Source organism: Bombina bombina, chromosome 3 (genome assembly GCF_027579735.1).
Source record: "Bombina bombina isolate aBomBom1 chromosome 3, aBomBom1.pri, whole genome shotgun sequence".
In the NCBI taxonomy this organism is placed as follows: Eukaryota; Metazoa; Chordata; class Amphibia; order Anura; family Bombinatoridae; genus Bombina; species Bombina bombina.
The window spans coordinates 807400218-807417669 of NC_069501.1; the positions used below are offsets into that span (position 1 = coordinate 807400218).

Here is a 17452-nt window from a genome sequence, read left to right on the forward strand (position 1 = left end):
CACATTCAGTGCTACTGGAGGTTAACTTTATACAATGTGTGCTTTACATTTATTTAGTGTTTTGTGACCTCTCAGCTAGATAATATATCATAAAGGGCTCATTGTGACTCTAAGAAAGCATGGGGGTTATGGGGCACTGTCACTTTATATGATAAGAATGCTTGCATTTTTTCTTTTATCGCAGTTAGTGTGTGAATTCTGTGTGGAAAAGCGCACTTTATGTATGACAGGCATACAGTCAGCCTGTCAGCATACTGTGGCTGGCTTGAGGAGCTCAGATAGCGAGGCAACTGTGGCTGTAGCATACTCCAAGGCTCTATGGCTGCAATTGATTTAGTGAGGGGCTCTGTGATTACACATTGTAAAGTGAGGCGCGCTATTTGATTATTTAGCTTAGGAGTGCTATTCTGGAGAGTGCGCTCGCTGTGTAACAGAAGTCTAAGCGAGCTGCAGTTATGGAGGTATGCTATTTTAGATTTTCAGCTTGGCAGGGTTCTTGCTGTGGCACTGTGAACGTTAACTTTCCCACCTTCTGCTTTGTGCTCTTTCCTGAGGACATCACCATATTATAACACCCAGACTTGAACGCTGCTGATACAGTCTTGTTGACGGTGTGGAGGGGGTGAGGGCCCGACACATCAAGAGCTCTTGTGGCCCTATTAACTTATATATTATATGCTCTAGCTGAGGTTATATTTCTGCATAATACAGCTAAGGGTTTTTATTTTATTTCTAATGGTAGTGAGAGTCCACAAGACCTTACTCTTGGAAATTACATCACCTGGCCACCAAGAGGAGGCAAAGACACCCTACGCCAGAGCTTTAAGTATCCCTCCTACTTCCACTTCCCTCCCAGTAATTTTTTGCCTAGTCAAGAAGAGGGCAAGGATAGAGGTGTTCTGTAATTTGAAATCAATTATTATCTTATTCTCTCTCAATTGATAGTTCCTGGAAGAGAGGGTTTAGGAGAGTACAGCAGGGGCGCTCCTAAGAAGTTTTGCCCATAAGCAGGCCAATAGTGTAGTTTTGTGAAGTTACTAAACCTCCTTCTGTTGTGGCTAGGTGTATGTACTTCTCCATGAGCTTGGCACTTTAAATTACTCTCGACTACTATACCTCAGCACTCCAGTGCGCTGAGGAAGCGCCAGTGACTTATTTGGGAGCAGGGACCTGCCACACCTGGGGCTTCTGTGGCGAGGAGGGGGTTAAACTTTTTCCCACCACAGGAGGGCACTGAGCATGCTCCCCGCCTCTTTCCCCTCACACTGCACTATTGGAGCAGGAAGTGATAGCCCCATAAACACTGCTCGCTAGTAATCTCTCTATGGGATATCAGGAGGTGCTGAGTCCCTATTGCGGAGCACTAAGGGGGTGATTATTTTGTAGTGGATTACTATATTCATAAAACAGTTTTGGGCACATTGCGCAGCGGCATATCGCTAGTGCGTTACCCTGCTGCTGCTATATTATATATTGTATATGTTGAAGATTCACATTCAGATTGGGGCAAGTTGTGTGCAGCGGGATTGCGCTAGTGAGTTACCATGCTGACGATTATACATATATAATTTTAATTTGGAATTACAATATTCTAACTTCTACATATTGGGGACATTATTTACATTAATTAGCTCCTCCTTTTTACTCTTCTTATTTGGATAGTGGGGCTGTAACTCACTGTAGTCCCTATTATAGAGCAAGAGGGGCATGCAGTCACTGATATACCCTTATCTAAGGTGGTCCTTCAGATATCGTCGTTCTAATAAATGTTTATGTAAATTGGTCATGGTATGCCCCCTGCCCAGCTTTGCACCTCTTGCCTTGCGTCTGTTTTGCAGACTCGCTCTCAGAGTCCTAGGTCCTCTGCTACTGGGGGACACCCACCTTTTTATATTACTCAGGGTGGGGTGACTGAATTTGACCCAGTGTTTAAAACTTCAGCTACAGTCTGCTGTTTCTGTGGCAATTGCAGCTATGCCGCCTGCAAGTAAGCAAAAGCTTAAACTCATTTCTTTAGGTTCTTTTACAGTCATTCCCAGGATCCTGATGTGGACAATTAATCTTCCAGAGGATCCGTATGTGGGTTCAGAGAAAGAATCTGAGGATCTTTCCTTTCAGTTTAAGATGGATCATTTACGGTCCTTGCTTAAGGAGGTACTAAGAACTTTAGGAGTTCCAGATTTGAATCCAATTATGGATTAACCAGCACAAAAAATGGACATTATTTTTGGACCCAAGTCTAGGGTGCCTGAGGTTATTCCCGGTCCCATCCTTGTGCCAGATATCATTTTGAAGGAATAGGATAAACCTGGGGTGCCGTTCTCTCCACCAACGTTTAAGAAGCATTTTTTTTCTTTACCATTTTTTTTCTTTACCTTTTTGGATCTCTGGGGTACTATTCCCCAGTTGCAAAAACACAGTGGGCATTATGGCTTTTTCGCATTTGGGGTTGCACAGGTATTTACAAGTCTGCTTTATCTTGTGAATCTCCCTAATTTTACAGAAGGACTAGGCGGTTTTACAAACTTAATACAAGTTTTTTTTTTTTTACCAAAGGTTGTTTCTTATGGCAATATGAATCAGGAAATTTTAGTTCCTTTTTTGTGTCCTAATGCTACGAATTCAAAGAAGAGACTCCTTCACAATTTTTTGTGGTTAGGTCCTTAAAATATTATTTTCAGGCGACTAAAGATTTCAGACTGTTAAAGTTTGTCCATTTTTCTGGTCCTCGTAAAGGACAGAAGGCTACTTCTGTTGCATTAGCTTCTTGATTGAGACTAAAACTGGTGATTCATTCAAGTTTTCATATTGGCGTGGAAGTCACTTTCTAAACGTGTTACAGCTCATTCCAATATCATTTGTATGCCGACGACACCCAAATCTACTTCTCTGCACCAGACCTTTCTCCTTCCTTGCTAACCCGTGTCACTAACTGTCTTTCTCACATCTCCAACTGGATGTCCTCTCACTACCTCAAGCTAAATCTCTCCAAAACTGAGCTCCTTATTTTCCCCCCTTCTTCTAAACTCTCCACCCCCAATCTCTCTATAACTGTCGACAACTCCATCATTACCCCTACCCCGCATGCCCGATGTCTCGGGGTCACATTTGACTCAGATCTTTCTTTCACTCCTCACATTCTGTCTTTGGCTAAAGCCTGCCGCTTCCACCTTAAAAACATCTCTAAAATTAGACACTTCCTTACACAAGACACAACTAAGATTTTAATCCACTCTCTCATCATCTCCCGCCTCGATTACTGCAACTCTGTCCTCTCTGGTCTCCCCACCTACCGCCTAGCTCCTTTACAATCCTTAATGAATGCCTCTGCCAGACTCATCTTCCTTACACGTTGCTCTTCATCTTCTGCACCTCTCTGCCAATCCCTTCACTGGCTTCCTCTTGCCTCTAGGATCAAACACAAAATTCTCACTCTGACATACAAAGCCCTCAACTGCACTGCTTCCCCCTATATCTCAGACCTTGTCTCCAGATACTCTCCCTCCCGTCCCCTTCGCTCTGCTCACGACCTCCTCCTCTCCTCCTCTCTTGTCACCTCATCACACTCCCGTTTACAGGACTTCTCCAGACTGGCTCCCATCTTGTGGAACTCTCTGCCTCGCTCCACAAGACTCTCTTCTAGTTTTAAAAGCTTCAAGTGCTCCCTAAAGACTCTACTGTTCAGGGATGCATACAACCTACGCTAACCTTTCTTTATACCAGTTCCTCTCCTCCATTGCTATCCCCTGAACCCCCTTTAGCATGTAAGCTTAAGAGTCCAGCTGTTTGTTGATCACCTTCTCAAGAGCTGACTACAACAGTGCAACTCTTGGCAGGGCCCTCTACCCATTTGATCCCTATAACTGTTTTTTGTACTCCGCCTTTGTTAATAGCGCTGCGGAATCTGTTGGCGCTCTACAAATAACCGATAATAATAATAATTCCAATAGATCAGAATCTACTTCTTGGTCCTTTAAGAATGAGGCTTCCCGCGGAACAGATTTGCAAAGCTGCATTCACTAAAACATCATTTTGATGTTTTTGCCTCCTCTGAGACAGCGTTTGTCAGAAAAGTCCTTTCAGGCAGCAGTGTCTGGCAAAAGGGAACTGCCCTTCTTTTTTTTTTTTATTATTATTGTCCGACACATGGCCTTGTAGACTCTCACCACCTTATGAAAGAAAACATAATTTATGCGTACCTGATAAATTCCTTTCTTTCATGGTGGTCCACAAGACCCCACCCAGTTTAATTGTATTACTTGATGGCAGTATTTTATTTTCACCTCTTCTTACCCTTTCCTACCTTTCTGTTAACCTTTCATTTGCTTAGCTATATGTTAAACTACAGTAGTATAGGGAGGTGGGACATTTTAAATGCGCTTTTTGTTTGGGGTTCTTTGCCTCCTCCTAGTGGCGGAAATTCAATCCCACACATCAAGGCTTGTGGACTCTCACCACTAGGAAGAAAATGAATTTATCAGGTATCTTTATCTTTTAGGTATATCGTAAAGATCTTATTAGTGCAATGAAAATTCCAGACTCTCAGCATGTGAATGTGGAGGAATATTACCGCTTTACTGACACATGGAAGCAGGAATGGGAGAAGGGTGTTCAAGTGCCAGCCAATCCTGATACCATTCCACAGCCTTCTCTTAGGTGAGTGTCTCTTGAACTATAAATGTTTGTCTCAGGTTCTTGTTTATTGTTCCGTATTTTGCTGCAAATATCTTTTTTTTTTTTTTTTCCTTTTTCTATTTTCTTTAAAATAAGTAATCCAGCAAACCATTGAATTATACCTTCTTAGCATGTTTAGGAAATTTGGATCAAGTAAAATGACCAGGATTCCTAAAGTGGTATTTTGCGGTCAAGTAATTACATTGTTCTTGTTCTTGGAGATATTTTGGTAATCTTTTAAGGCATTTGTTTGAGGAGAGATAAAAAGCGTTATTGGTCAAAAATAAACGTAAACTTTAAGCTAGAGAAATACAACAGTGAAATCAATTGCAAATTAAATTTAATCTCTACGTTAACAATCCTAAAAAAGAATTATGGGAGAAATACATTCAAGCAAAAAAAAAAAAAAAAAAGCTTTTCATATAGCGAAAATTGTCACGGTCACGAGACAATATAAAATCTAAGGTCATTTTCTATAGATATGAAGGGAAAGTAGAGAGGTACCTCGCCAACTTTGTTTGGATTAAAAAGAAAAACCCTATAGTTGAAGAAGTATAGATAGAAGATGTTGCAATTTATAAGAAATTAGTAATCACATTGTAGACTTTTTCCAAAGGCTATATACAAAAGGAAAAGTGTATGAGCAACAAACAAAACCTAGTTTTTGGGAAAAGATTTAACCTCTAAAACTGACTGCTGAAAAATTATGTCAAATGATGAAATTAAATGGGCCATTAAAATAGAGCCCTGCTAATTAAAGCGCCGGGGCCAGACCAGTTACAAATAGAATTATACAAAATATGAATTGAGGGAATCACACAAACTTAAGATCGTTATTTAACCCTTTGAATGCTAATGACGGCTCTGAGCCATCACAGAGTTTCTCACTCTGGTGCTAATGACGGCTCAGAGCCGTCATGAGCACTCTCCCACCTTGAGGGAGATCTGGGGGCTCCTAACAGCTCCTACCCCAGCGATCGTTGCCTGTAGAGTGACAGGCATCGCCGGGGCTTCACGTGATGCACGGTGAAGTCACGTGCAATAATAATTCATTTATACTTAACAATGTTAAGTATAGGAGGAGGGGGCATGCTGCTTAGAAGCCTGTATCTCAGGCATCTAAGCAGCTACAGACCCCCAAGACCCACTGTTGGAAAGGGAATTGCTTAATCTTTCAAACCGTGTAAGTCTTGGGGTTCTGTAAAAACAATAACAAAAAGTTAAATAATGTTTTTTCAAAAATTAAATAAATTAAAAAACCTTAGAAAATATTAGCACCCAGGTGGGAAAGTGCTAAACTAGAATGAACACTAAGTACTTTACTTCTTCAATTATTACCTTAATCTTGAAGAAAAAGAGAGATCCTGAAGGTTTAAATTCTTATAGGCCAATGTCTCTCCTGAATAATAACTGAAAGCTACTAACATGTATATTGGACAAAAGACTGAAAGGGAGCCCTGGAAAAATATGAAGACCAGCCCTCTTTTCTCTTGAGTTAGTAGAATGCAAATGCCCCATTTTTCTCAAAGGGGATTACTGGGATACTCCTTCCCCAATATTATTTTCAGAATTAAGTTATATTACTTTGTATAAAGTACAAATGTCAGATTGATGAGTTATATAGGCACCCTACAACACAATTGCATCCAGTAATCACCCCTTTAAATTGTAGTTTTCCAGCCCCAGCTGCTGCAGCTGTTATTTATTGTTATTATTAATATGTTATTGTAATATTTTTATTTATAAACATGCTCTCTGAAATTTGTGACAAGCACATAAAACTGTTTTATTATTTAAAAATGTCTTTTGAGATACAGTTCATAGTTATAAAGAAGCGATCTTAAATCATTAGTGTGTATTGTGCTTGGTAAACTGTCATGACATTAAAAAAGTATCGGTAATTGGTATCGGTGAGTATTTGAAAAAAAGTATCGGTACTTGTACTCAGTCTTAAAAAAATGGTATTGGTGCAACCCTACAGAAAATAATATCCCCCCTGCTCTTACAGCTATTGAAAGAGCTTGGATCTGTCTCTGGTTGCAAATGTAATACAACTAAATCTGAGATTATGTGTATATTTAAAAAAAAAAAAAAAAAAAAAAAAAAAGGGGGGGGGCGGAGCCAGCAGCCGACACAGAAAGACGTACCATATCAGAGCTCCTCATGTTTGAGTACAAAACTCTTATATTTCTAATATGTTGGGACTGTTTATACCTCAATATCTGTTCATTATCGTGTCGTGAAGCAAGAGGACACATGATATGAGACAACAGAGTGAAATAGTTCGCAGCCTAACAAATATAAAGACTTCTCTGTTTGCTGAGACCACGACGGAGTGAGCCGCCATATTGGAGACACCTAAGTACCTTCCTTTTGCTCAAAGATACACTCTCTGCCTTACAATCACTTTAGAAGCTATACTATGGAGAGACAAATAGTATCTGCACTTCACCAACTGGGACTTTTGATTGACATTCACCAGCAGGCACTCACTAGAGAATTGAGAGAACTCTCTACCGCCTGAGCCGCTGCTGGTGGCAATGGGGGAGGCTGTCGGCTGCTGTGACCTGAATACGTTGCATCAGAGAGTGACTTCAAATCGGGAAGCAAAGGAGATATGCATCACTGCAATTCAGATCCCCAGCCCTGAGATATCAGTACGGCTATGTTATTGTGGGCGATGTAGTGCTCCACAGTCTTTAGACGTGCACACAATGTCTGAGCAGCATGGTATAATGGAGCTAGAGGCTACCCGGAGACAGTGGAAAGAAATGATCTGTAAGCGGAAAGCCGTGACTAACGTTCCCATTGTCAATATGGAGTCTGCCTTGATCAGAATAAGCTTATCTAGATCGCAAATACCTAAAAACCCCAAGACACCAGGCCAAATAAAAGTCTACCGAGAGCAATCAGCAGCTGACATATGTCTGCCATTTGGGGTACATAAGGAAACTGAGGAGGGGCGCAAGATGACAAACCAGACTACACGGCATAAGAGGTTAGGACAAATTTGTCTCCCTGAGCAGCGCAGTGTCCTACAGCCCTCCGCTTTTAACAAGGTTCCACAGCAGCAAGAAGAGCGCTCTTTCAACAAGCTGGAATATGGCCCAGCAAAGGTCCCAGCGTGGCGGTTCACTAAAGGGAAATTAGCTTTTCACAGAGAGGGCCTGATCTATCCGACTCTACACAGCCTTTGTCCCTATCTACGAAGGGATCTAGATTCGCCTGGCTGCCCCGCTTTCAACAGTCTCTGCATGAGAGAAGGCATCGGCTGAGACATCTTTAGCTGCAGGACTGATTTAAGGGCTCAGATAGATGATCGTTTGACCACACACAAGCTGCATGTTAAGTTCTGATCACTCCTAATACCTACTATATGTTTTAACAGTTTTGTAATATTCAATATTCTTCCTTTTTTTTTTTTTTAATGCTCCATGTTGTGTTACAATAGAAGAATAAGCTATATTCTCACCTTATAGTCTCATATGAGGTCTATGTTAATTTTCCTTGAGCATATTTAAAGGACTATGTGACAGGCTCCATTTGGTTGGTCAATATTGGACTGTGAGTCACTCTGCTGTTAATGTTAACTTATATACGGTTAAAAAATTTTACACAACTGCTATAGTTTTACCTAAGGGTTATATGTTTCAGTCATTCCTACATCTAATGCCCTTACTACTCAGAGAGAGTACACGCAATGTCTAATATCTCTCAACAATGACATGTTTATTTCTTTATTTCTCATATGATACAGATGTCCTACTAATACATAGGCTCTATATTACACGGGAGTACTAGGATACCTATATAGTTTAGAAACTTACTTTTTTTAGGTTTTCAGTTTAGTATAGTTTTACTCTGCACCTAGTTCATCCTGGTATTGATTAAGGGAGATCAATCTGAAGTAATGTTGTTTGCTTATTCCTGAAGCCACTTAGATTTTAGCATAAAAGTCTCTCATAATCTATATTTTCTCTCAGAATTGTCCCTGGTTTGTCTTACATGTGTTATTAACTTTAATGTCCATGCTGAAGCTTTTTATATGTATGTTCAAATGTTGCCACATCACTTTTATAGTACTAGTAAAGCTCACAGCTTGTAAGTTGCCCATATCCCTATTAGTAGGCAGGGTATATTGTTTGAGGATGATAAGGTCCATTTATAGATGCTGCTGGGCCGGGTCTACTGGGAAAGCACGGTCCAGCATATACGTTTTTATCCCTTGCTTATAAAGGCGTGTGGGCTTTGACTGCAAGGCGCTAGACATATGTTGTGCTACAAGTTATAAGATAAAATAACTAAATTGGTTCAAAGTATCTGGGCACTAACTGACAGTATGTACGGTGTCATATTATCCATAGTAATGTCAGTGAGCATACATGTAATTTAGACTCTCCCTAGTATACTCCGGTTCTTTATAATGTGTTTAATAACTATTGTTGTCTATATGGGTGCACGTGATCTCTCTATTACTTAAGTGTTGTGTTCTATTTATATGTGTTATTGACCACAATTTTCTGTGACTATACAACTGTAATCCCTAGTTTATTTATGCTCTTATTCACATCTCTAGCACATAATAGTTTTCTTGATTGAGCCTCTCTCCTCCCTTTCCCGCCGGTACCTATACCTGCGGGTCATATCCCTTCTCCCTCTCCAACATCGCCTAGAGGTGGCACTCCCCCAGGAGAGGGGCTCACCCAGAAGTCCCTCAAGCCCCCTAATCTCCAATTAATCTGACGACCCCCCTTCATATTATGTGACTCTAGGCCCCCTCTATAGGAATATAAAGGTTTAGATGAGTGTGAATGTATTTATATTAAGTAATGACACCCTAGTCTCTCTTAAATTTGTCCCTGGCGTAGACACACTAACTGGCTCCGCCCCTCCACCCCCCCCTTTTCCCCCCTATTACATTTTAAGCGGCTCTTGCCCGCTGCATCCCTCTTCCCCATATAACTATAGAGTCACCCCCTCCCTAGTTTTACCCTCATCTGATTAGCTACCTTACTTGTCTTTGTATATAGCTAGGAGAGGATCATTTTTGCTTATACTACATCTGTTATACTCTAAAACAAAACTGAAGTCTCTTTATGTGATGACCCATATTGTACGGAAATGTTTGTGATACTAGAATACATTGTCTCCTAATTATGCTCTGTACATATTGTTTTGTGAATGTTTTGTGACATACCTTATACTCTGTACTGGTTTTTGACTTCAATAAAAAGATAAATTGAAAAAAAAAAAAAAAATGTGAGTAATGAATAAATGTTAAAAAGATTTGGAGAACTGGGCTAAATATCCGTTGTCAGTGAAAGGTAAAATATGTTTTATTAAAATTATTTTATTCTCCAGAATATATTTAATGCAAAATGTACCATTATTAATTTCTTTAAAAAAAAACAAAAAAACTTTCTTAATATTATAGTGTATATACAATTTTTTATGTGGGGAAAAAAGACCAGCTATAACATTGATAAAGCTATCACAACTCAAAAATTACGAAGAATTAGTCTTCCCAGACTTTAAATATTACATTTGGGTATGCATTGCTACAATTGCAATTGATTGGTTGATAGTTTTTGTTTTTTCTCTTTTGGAAATAGAGCCTGGTCAGTTCCTACTTCCTTAAGGATCTTATACACTGTCCAAGCAACAAGCTGTCAGTAGATATTAAAATTATGGAAGTTTTTAGAATAGCATAGATTCCTGGCAAATAATTTCAATAGAAATATGCATTCAGCAGTTTTGTTCACTGCTGAATACGGAAGATGGAGGTCCCTTGCAACTTTTGGCTCTTTCGGAGCTGAAACGATTTTTGTGAAAGTGCAACACACCAAGATACATATACACAAATGCACACCCTTTAATATATCTCAATTAAGAGTAGGCGACCAGCTGGTATGTAAGTCATTTGAAACCTTTAAACATGAATTTGATTTATCCAATCAAGAATTTTTTTTGCGTATCTCCAAATTAGTCACTTATTTTGAGAACTTGCTAAGGACTGCCCAAGAGTTTGGCGTAGGTCTGCCTAAGAATCGGTACTTAAAATATATGAAGCAGGGAATCCCTCTATTTCCAATTGTTATATGCTCTTGAAATTAACCTAAGGACAAAAGAATATTCAAGAAATTACCTCAAAATGGCAACCACTTCTCTATTATGTCTAGATGGAATACCAAAAAACTTTTTTGTCCTGCTACAAATGTAACTATCCAAGAACATATTTAATTCATTTTTTCATTTTTGGAGCTGCCCGAAAGTGCAAAAAAATCATTAATAATTAGTTAAAGGGACACTGAACCCAATTGTTTTCTTTTGTGATTCAGATAAAGCATGCAATTTTAAGCAAATTTCTAATTTACTCCTATTAGCATTTTTTCTTTGTTCTCTTGCTATCTTTATTTGAAAAATAAGGCATCTAAGCTTTTTGTTTGTTTTAGTACTCTGGACAGCACTTTTTTATTGGTGGATGAATTTATCCACCAATCAGCAAGGACAACCCAGGTTGTTCACCAAAAATGGGCCGGCATCTAAACTTACATTCTTGCAGTTCAAATAAAGATACCAAGAGAATGAAGAAAATGTGATAATAGGAGTAAATTAGAAAGTTGCTTAAAATGTCATGCTCTATCTGAATCACAAAAGAAAAATTTTGGGTACAGTGTCCCTTTAAACACTTTTTTCTATTATTCCAAAATTCAGATGATATGGTAATTCTAAAAGGTAGGAATTATTAGATTAAGATATTGAAAAGAAAAAAAAAAAGTCCAAGTATCTCAGAGTTCTCTAAATTAATCTATAATCCGTTAATTTTCAAACAATTTGACACAATTATTTATTCAGAATTAAGAATGAAATGGTTTCTCCATAATTGGAGGAAACGTATTCAATCTTACACTATTGATATACAGATCCAATTACTAAGTACTTTCACTGGATCTAAATATTCCCAGGAATCAAGAATTGAATTAACAGGGAAAGTTGTTTTTTGGGGGGAAAGAGGATTGTAAAAGGGAGATGACTCTAAAAGGAATAAAAAAATGAGCCTAATGATCTCAACAGTGAAAATTATTTCCATATATTCAAATATGTAGTGTGATTGTTTTTTTTCTTCTAGCTATTAAAATAACTTTGTGTACTGAAAAGGATGGCTATTAACAATACTGTTTTTTGTTGCACCACAGGAAGTATGTATTGCTAAAATATTATGTTGTGCACAGCAACAATTAGTAATAGAGAATATTTGCAGAGGGAATTATGTCTTATTATATTAACAATGTATATTTGAAATGATGAACGCTCAGAATGTTGTTTTGTATTATTAGTTTTATTTTGTGTTGTATGGATATTTTATTGAATTATGACATATTTTTCTCAGCTTAAATACAATTATGTGTACATTGTTCTTGTACCCAGGGTTATTACAGAAAAAGTGAAGGAGGTCCTGTTTTCACGTCCACGGAAGTACATCCACTGCTCTAGCCAAGAGCCCACAGAGCCAGGATATATCAACATACTGGAGCTAGCAGAGAGCATGTGTAGATATGATCTAGATGATGTGGATCTATACTGGCTGGAAGAATGCAACCTGGAGCTGGCTGATATGGGTAATCAATACAACTAGACATATCTTAGTTACCACTTTAATGGGAAAATGTTTGTTTTTTCTAATTAGTGCGAAATAAACTGTAGAATCTGTTTATAGGTTGCTCTATCAAAGATGTACAAATGTATTTAGCACACAGTTAGTTGAGGTGTTTTCCCTCAGACACACCCCACAGGCAGAAGGGTTTTGAAGGCAGAGCTTAAAAAAAGAATTATCTACAGTTTAAGTACCACAAATGCACTATTGTTATAAGTGGTTTGTCTGTGTTTTATTTTTTTATACTTTTAAAGATCATTTTTGTGCTAACAAATGGTTGAATTATACTTGCTTTCATGTACAGGTGTGTTTATTTTTTACCAAAATAAGTGGTTTTACTGTTCAGATGGGTCATAAAAAGTAGCTTTGAATGCAGACTCTTACAACTGTCAAATCATTAGAAATATACCTTAGTTGTCAGTTATTATGTGACAAGCTTGAGAAAAAAAATTGAATTAAGGCTTTTGGCTTCCTTCCTAAAGTGATCCCTTTCCCGTCCTGCTGTTGTCCTAGGATGTCCACCTGTTGATGAGAGCACAATGGAAAAAACTCTGGAGGTGCTAGAAAGGCATTGTCATGAGAATATGAACCATGCCATAGAGACAGAGGAGGGCCTTGGTATAGAATATGATGAGGATGTCATCTGTGATGTGTGCCGTTCACCAGATAGTGAGGAGGGCAACGATATGGTATTCTGTGATAGGTGCAACATCTGTGTACATCAGGTAGGTTTATGTTTAGGTAATGTCTTTGAATATTCTGGTAAACGTTACTATTTGTAGGTTATTGCAGGCATGATATCTTTCCAAGGCATCACATAATATGGTACTGCTCAGGAAGATTAAAGGGACGTTGTGCTGTGATATATTTATTTCTTCTGTTAAGTGTGATCAGTCCACGGGTCATCATTACTTGTGGGATATTAACTGCTCCCCTACAGGAAGTGCAAGAGCATTCACCCAGCAGAGTTGCTATATAGCTCCTCCCCTCTACGTCACCCCCAGTCATTCTCTTGCACCCAACGACTAGATAGGATGTGTGAGAGGACTATGGTGGTATATTTAGTTTTTATATCTTCAATCAAAAGTTTGTTATTTTATAATAGCACCGGAGTGTGTTATTCCTTCTCTGGTAGAATTTGAAGAAGAATCTACCTGAGTTTTTCTATGATTTTAGCCGGAGTAGTTAAGATCATATTGCTGTTTCTCGGCCATCTGAGGAGAGGTAAACTTCAGATCAGGGGACAGCAGGCAGATTAATCTGCAAAGAGGTATGTAGCAGTTTATTATTTTCTGACATGGAATTGATGAGAAAATCCTGCCATACCGTTATAATGTAAACTCAGCCTTGAATGCAGTAGATGTAGCTGATATCAGGCTGTCATGTATGTATATTTTACACTTCAGTTTTCTGGGAAATGGTACTTCTCTGGCTTTTAAACTGTATACATAGACTTAACCTATTTTGCAGGGACTTGCAATAGGTTTTAAATGACAATTAATTATTGAGGTAAAACGTTTTTTTGCTGGCATGTAAAAACGTTTTTTTCTCTGAGGTACTGGGTGAAAAAATGTTTTGGGCACTATTTTTCCACTTGGCAATAGTTTTGATTTAAATTAGAGCAGTTCACTGATCCCTCTCACTGTTATGTGTGTGGGGGAGGGGCGATTTTTGGCGCTTTTTCTAAGCATCAGAAAAACTCAGTCAGAGGTTCATTTTCTTCCTGCATGATCCGGTTCATCTCTACAGAGTTCAGGGATCTCCAAAGCCTTTTTTGAGGGAAGTAATCATTACAGCAGAGCTGTGCTGATTGTATTGACTGTGATATAAAAAACGTTTATTTGTGTATTTTTTTCTGCTGCCTGGGTTAGTTATCATTTGCTGAGGGGAACAATCCTTTGCTAAAACTGTATATTCTGACAAAGATTGATGCTATAACTTAATTATTTTATCTGTTATAATATTTTTCTGTGCTTCTTAAAGGCACAGTTCGTTTTCATATTATTTGTAAATTACTTTGAAAAGTATTTCCAAGTTGCTGTTTATTTGCTAGTGTGTTAAACATGTCTGATTCAGAGGAATATCTCTGTGCTATATGTGTTAATGCCAAAGTGGAGCCCAATAGAAATTTATGTACTAAATGTATTGATGCTACTTTAAAAAACAGTCAATCTGTACAAATTGAACATATTTCACCAAACAACGAGGGGAGAGTTATGCCGACTAACTCGCCTCACGTGTCAGTACCTGCATCTCCCGCTCAGGAGGTGCGTGATATTGTAGCGCCGAGTGCATCTGGGCGGCCATTACAAATCACATTACAAGATATGGCTACTGTTATGACTGAAGTTTTGGCTAAACTACCAGAACTAAGAGGTAAACGTGATCACTCTGGGATGAGAACAGAGTGCGCTGATAATGCAAGGGCCATGTCTGATACTGCGTCACAGTTTGCAGAACGTGAAGACGGAGAGCTTCATTCTGTGGGTGACGGTTCTGATCAAAATAAACTGGACTCAGACATTTCAAATTTTAAATTTAAGCTTGAGAACCTCCGTGTGTTACTAGGGGAGGTATTAGCGGCTCTGAATGATTGTAACACAGTTACAATCCCAGAAAAAATGTGTAGGTTGGATAAATATTTTGCGGTACCGACGAGTACTGACGTTTTTCCTATACCTAAGAGACTTACTGACATTGTTACTAAGGAGTGGGATAGACCCGGTGTGCCTTTCTCACCCCCTCCTATATTCAGAAAAATGTTTCCAATAGACGCCGCCACACGGGACTTATGGCAAATGGTCCCTAAGGTGGAGGGAGCAGTTTCTACTTTAGCTAAGCGTACCACTATCCCAGTGGAGGATAGCTGTGCTTTTTCAGATCCAATGGATAAAAAATTAGAGGGTTACCTTAAGAAAATGTTTGTTCAACAAGGGTTTATATTGCAACCTCTTGCATGTATTGCGCCTGTCACGGCTGCAGCAGCATTTTGGTTTGAGTCTCTGGAAGAGACACTTCAATCATCCACACTAGATGACATCACACACAAACTTAAATTCCTTAAGTTAGCTAATTCATTTATTTCAGATGCCGTAGTACATTTAACTAAACTTGCGGCTAAAAATTCAGGATTCGCCATTCAGGCACGCAGAGCTCTGTGGCTGAAATCCTGGTCAGCTGATGTTACGTCTAAATCTAAATTGCTTAATATTCCTTTCAAAGGGCAGACCTTATTCGGGCCCGGCTTGAAAGAGATTATTGCTGACATTACAGGAGGTAAAGGTCATGCCCTGCCTCAGGACAAGGCCAAAGCCAAGGCTAGACAGTCCAATTTTCGTTCCTTTCGTAATTTCAAAGCAGGAGCAGCATCAACTTCCTCTGCACCAAAACAGGAAGGAGCTGTTGCTCGCTACAGACAAGGCTGGAAACCTAACCAGTCCTGGAACAGGGGCAAACAGGCCAGAAAACCTGCTGCTGCCCCTAAGACAGCATGAATTGAGGGCCCCCGATCCGGGACCGGATCTAGTGGGGGGCAGACTTTCCCTCTTCGCCCAGGCTTGGGCAAGAGATGTTCAGGATCCCTGGGCGTTAGAGATCATATCTCAGGGATACCTTCTGGACTTCAAATCCTCTCCCCCAAGAGGGAGATTTCATCTGTCAAGGTTGTCAACAAACCTAACAAAGAAGGAAGCGTTTCTACGCTGCGTACAAGATCTTTTATTAATGGGAGTGATCCATCCAGTTCCGCGGTTGGAACAAGGACAAGGGTTTTACTCAAATCTGTTTGTAGTTCCCAAAAAAGAGGGAACCTTCAGGCCAATCTTGGATTTAAAGATCCTAAACAAATTCCTAAGAGTTCCATCGTTCAAGATGGAAACTATTCGAACAATTTTGCCCATGATCCAAGAGGGTCAGTACATGACCACAGTGGATTTAAAGGATGCTTACCTTCACATACCGATTCACAAAGATCATTACCGGTATCTAAGGTTTGCCTTTTTAGACAGGCATTACCAGTTTGTAGCTCTTCCATTCGGACTGGCTACGGCTCCAAGAATCTTCACAAAGGTTCTGGGCACTCTTCTGGCGGTACTAAGACCGCGAGGAATTTCAGTAGCTCCGTACTTAGACGACATACTGATACAAGCTTCAAGCTTTCAAACTGCCAAATCTCATACAGAGATAGTACTGGCATTTCTAAGGTCGCATGGATGGAAAGTGAACGAAGAGAAAAGTTCTCTCTTTCCACTCACAACAGTTCCCTTCCTGGGGACTCTGATAGATTCTGTAGAAATGAAGATTTACCTGACAGAGGACAGGTTAACAAAACTTCAAAATGCATGCCGTGTCCTTCATTCCACTCTAAATCTGAATCAAGAGACCAGAAATTCTCTTCTATGGTGGCTTTATCGGCCACATCTGTCCAGGGGAATGCCATTCAGCAGGCCAGACTGGTCAATTGTAACAACAGACGCCAGCCTACTAGGTTGGGGCGCTGTCTGGAATTCTCTGAAGGCTCAGGGACTATGGAATCAGGAGGAGAGTCTTCTTCCAATAAACATTCTGGAATTGAGAGCAGTCCTCAATGCTCTTCTGGCTTGGCCCCAGTTAACAACTCGGGGGTTCATCAGGTTCCAGTCGGACAACATCACGACTGTAGCTTATATCAACCATCAGGGAGGGACAAGAAGCTCCCTAGCAATGATGGAAGGATCGAAGATAATTCGCTGGGCAGAGTCTCACTCTTGCCACCTGTCTGCAATCCACATCCCGGGAGTGGAGAACTGGGAGGCGGATTTCTTAAGTCGTCAGACTTTTCATCCGGGGGAGTGGGAACTTCATCCAGAGGTCTTTGCCCAAATACTTCGACGTTGGGGCAAACCAGAGATAGATCTCATGGCGTCTCGACAGAACGCCAAGCTTCCGCGCTACGGGTCCAGATCCAGGGAGCGGTCCTGATAGATGCCTTGACAGCACCATGGACCTTCAGGATGGCTTATGTGTTTCCACCTTTCCCGATGCTTCCTCGATTGATTGCCAGAATCAAACAGGAGAAAGCATCAGTGATTCTAATAGCGCCTGCATGGCCACGCAGGACTTGGTATACAGATCTGGTGGACATGT

The 17452-nt window shown here is 39.8% G+C and overlaps 1 protein-coding gene across 1 annotated transcript in view; it reads left to right on the forward strand.

Moving 5' to 3' along the window:
- The window catches only part of JADE3 (jade family PHD finger 3), a 192296-nt gene that overhangs the window by 69936 nt on the left and 104908 nt on the right, over nucleotides 1-17452 (forward strand). Inside the window, exons 4-6 of the mRNA XM_053707741.1 lie at nucleotides 4499-4656; nucleotides 12103-12293; nucleotides 12842-13053. Of these exons, the coding sequence (XP_053563716.1) occupies nucleotides 4499-4656; nucleotides 12103-12293; nucleotides 12842-13053 (561 nt within the window). The remainder of the gene's footprint in view (nucleotides 1-4498; nucleotides 4657-12102; nucleotides 12294-12841; nucleotides 13054-17452) is intronic.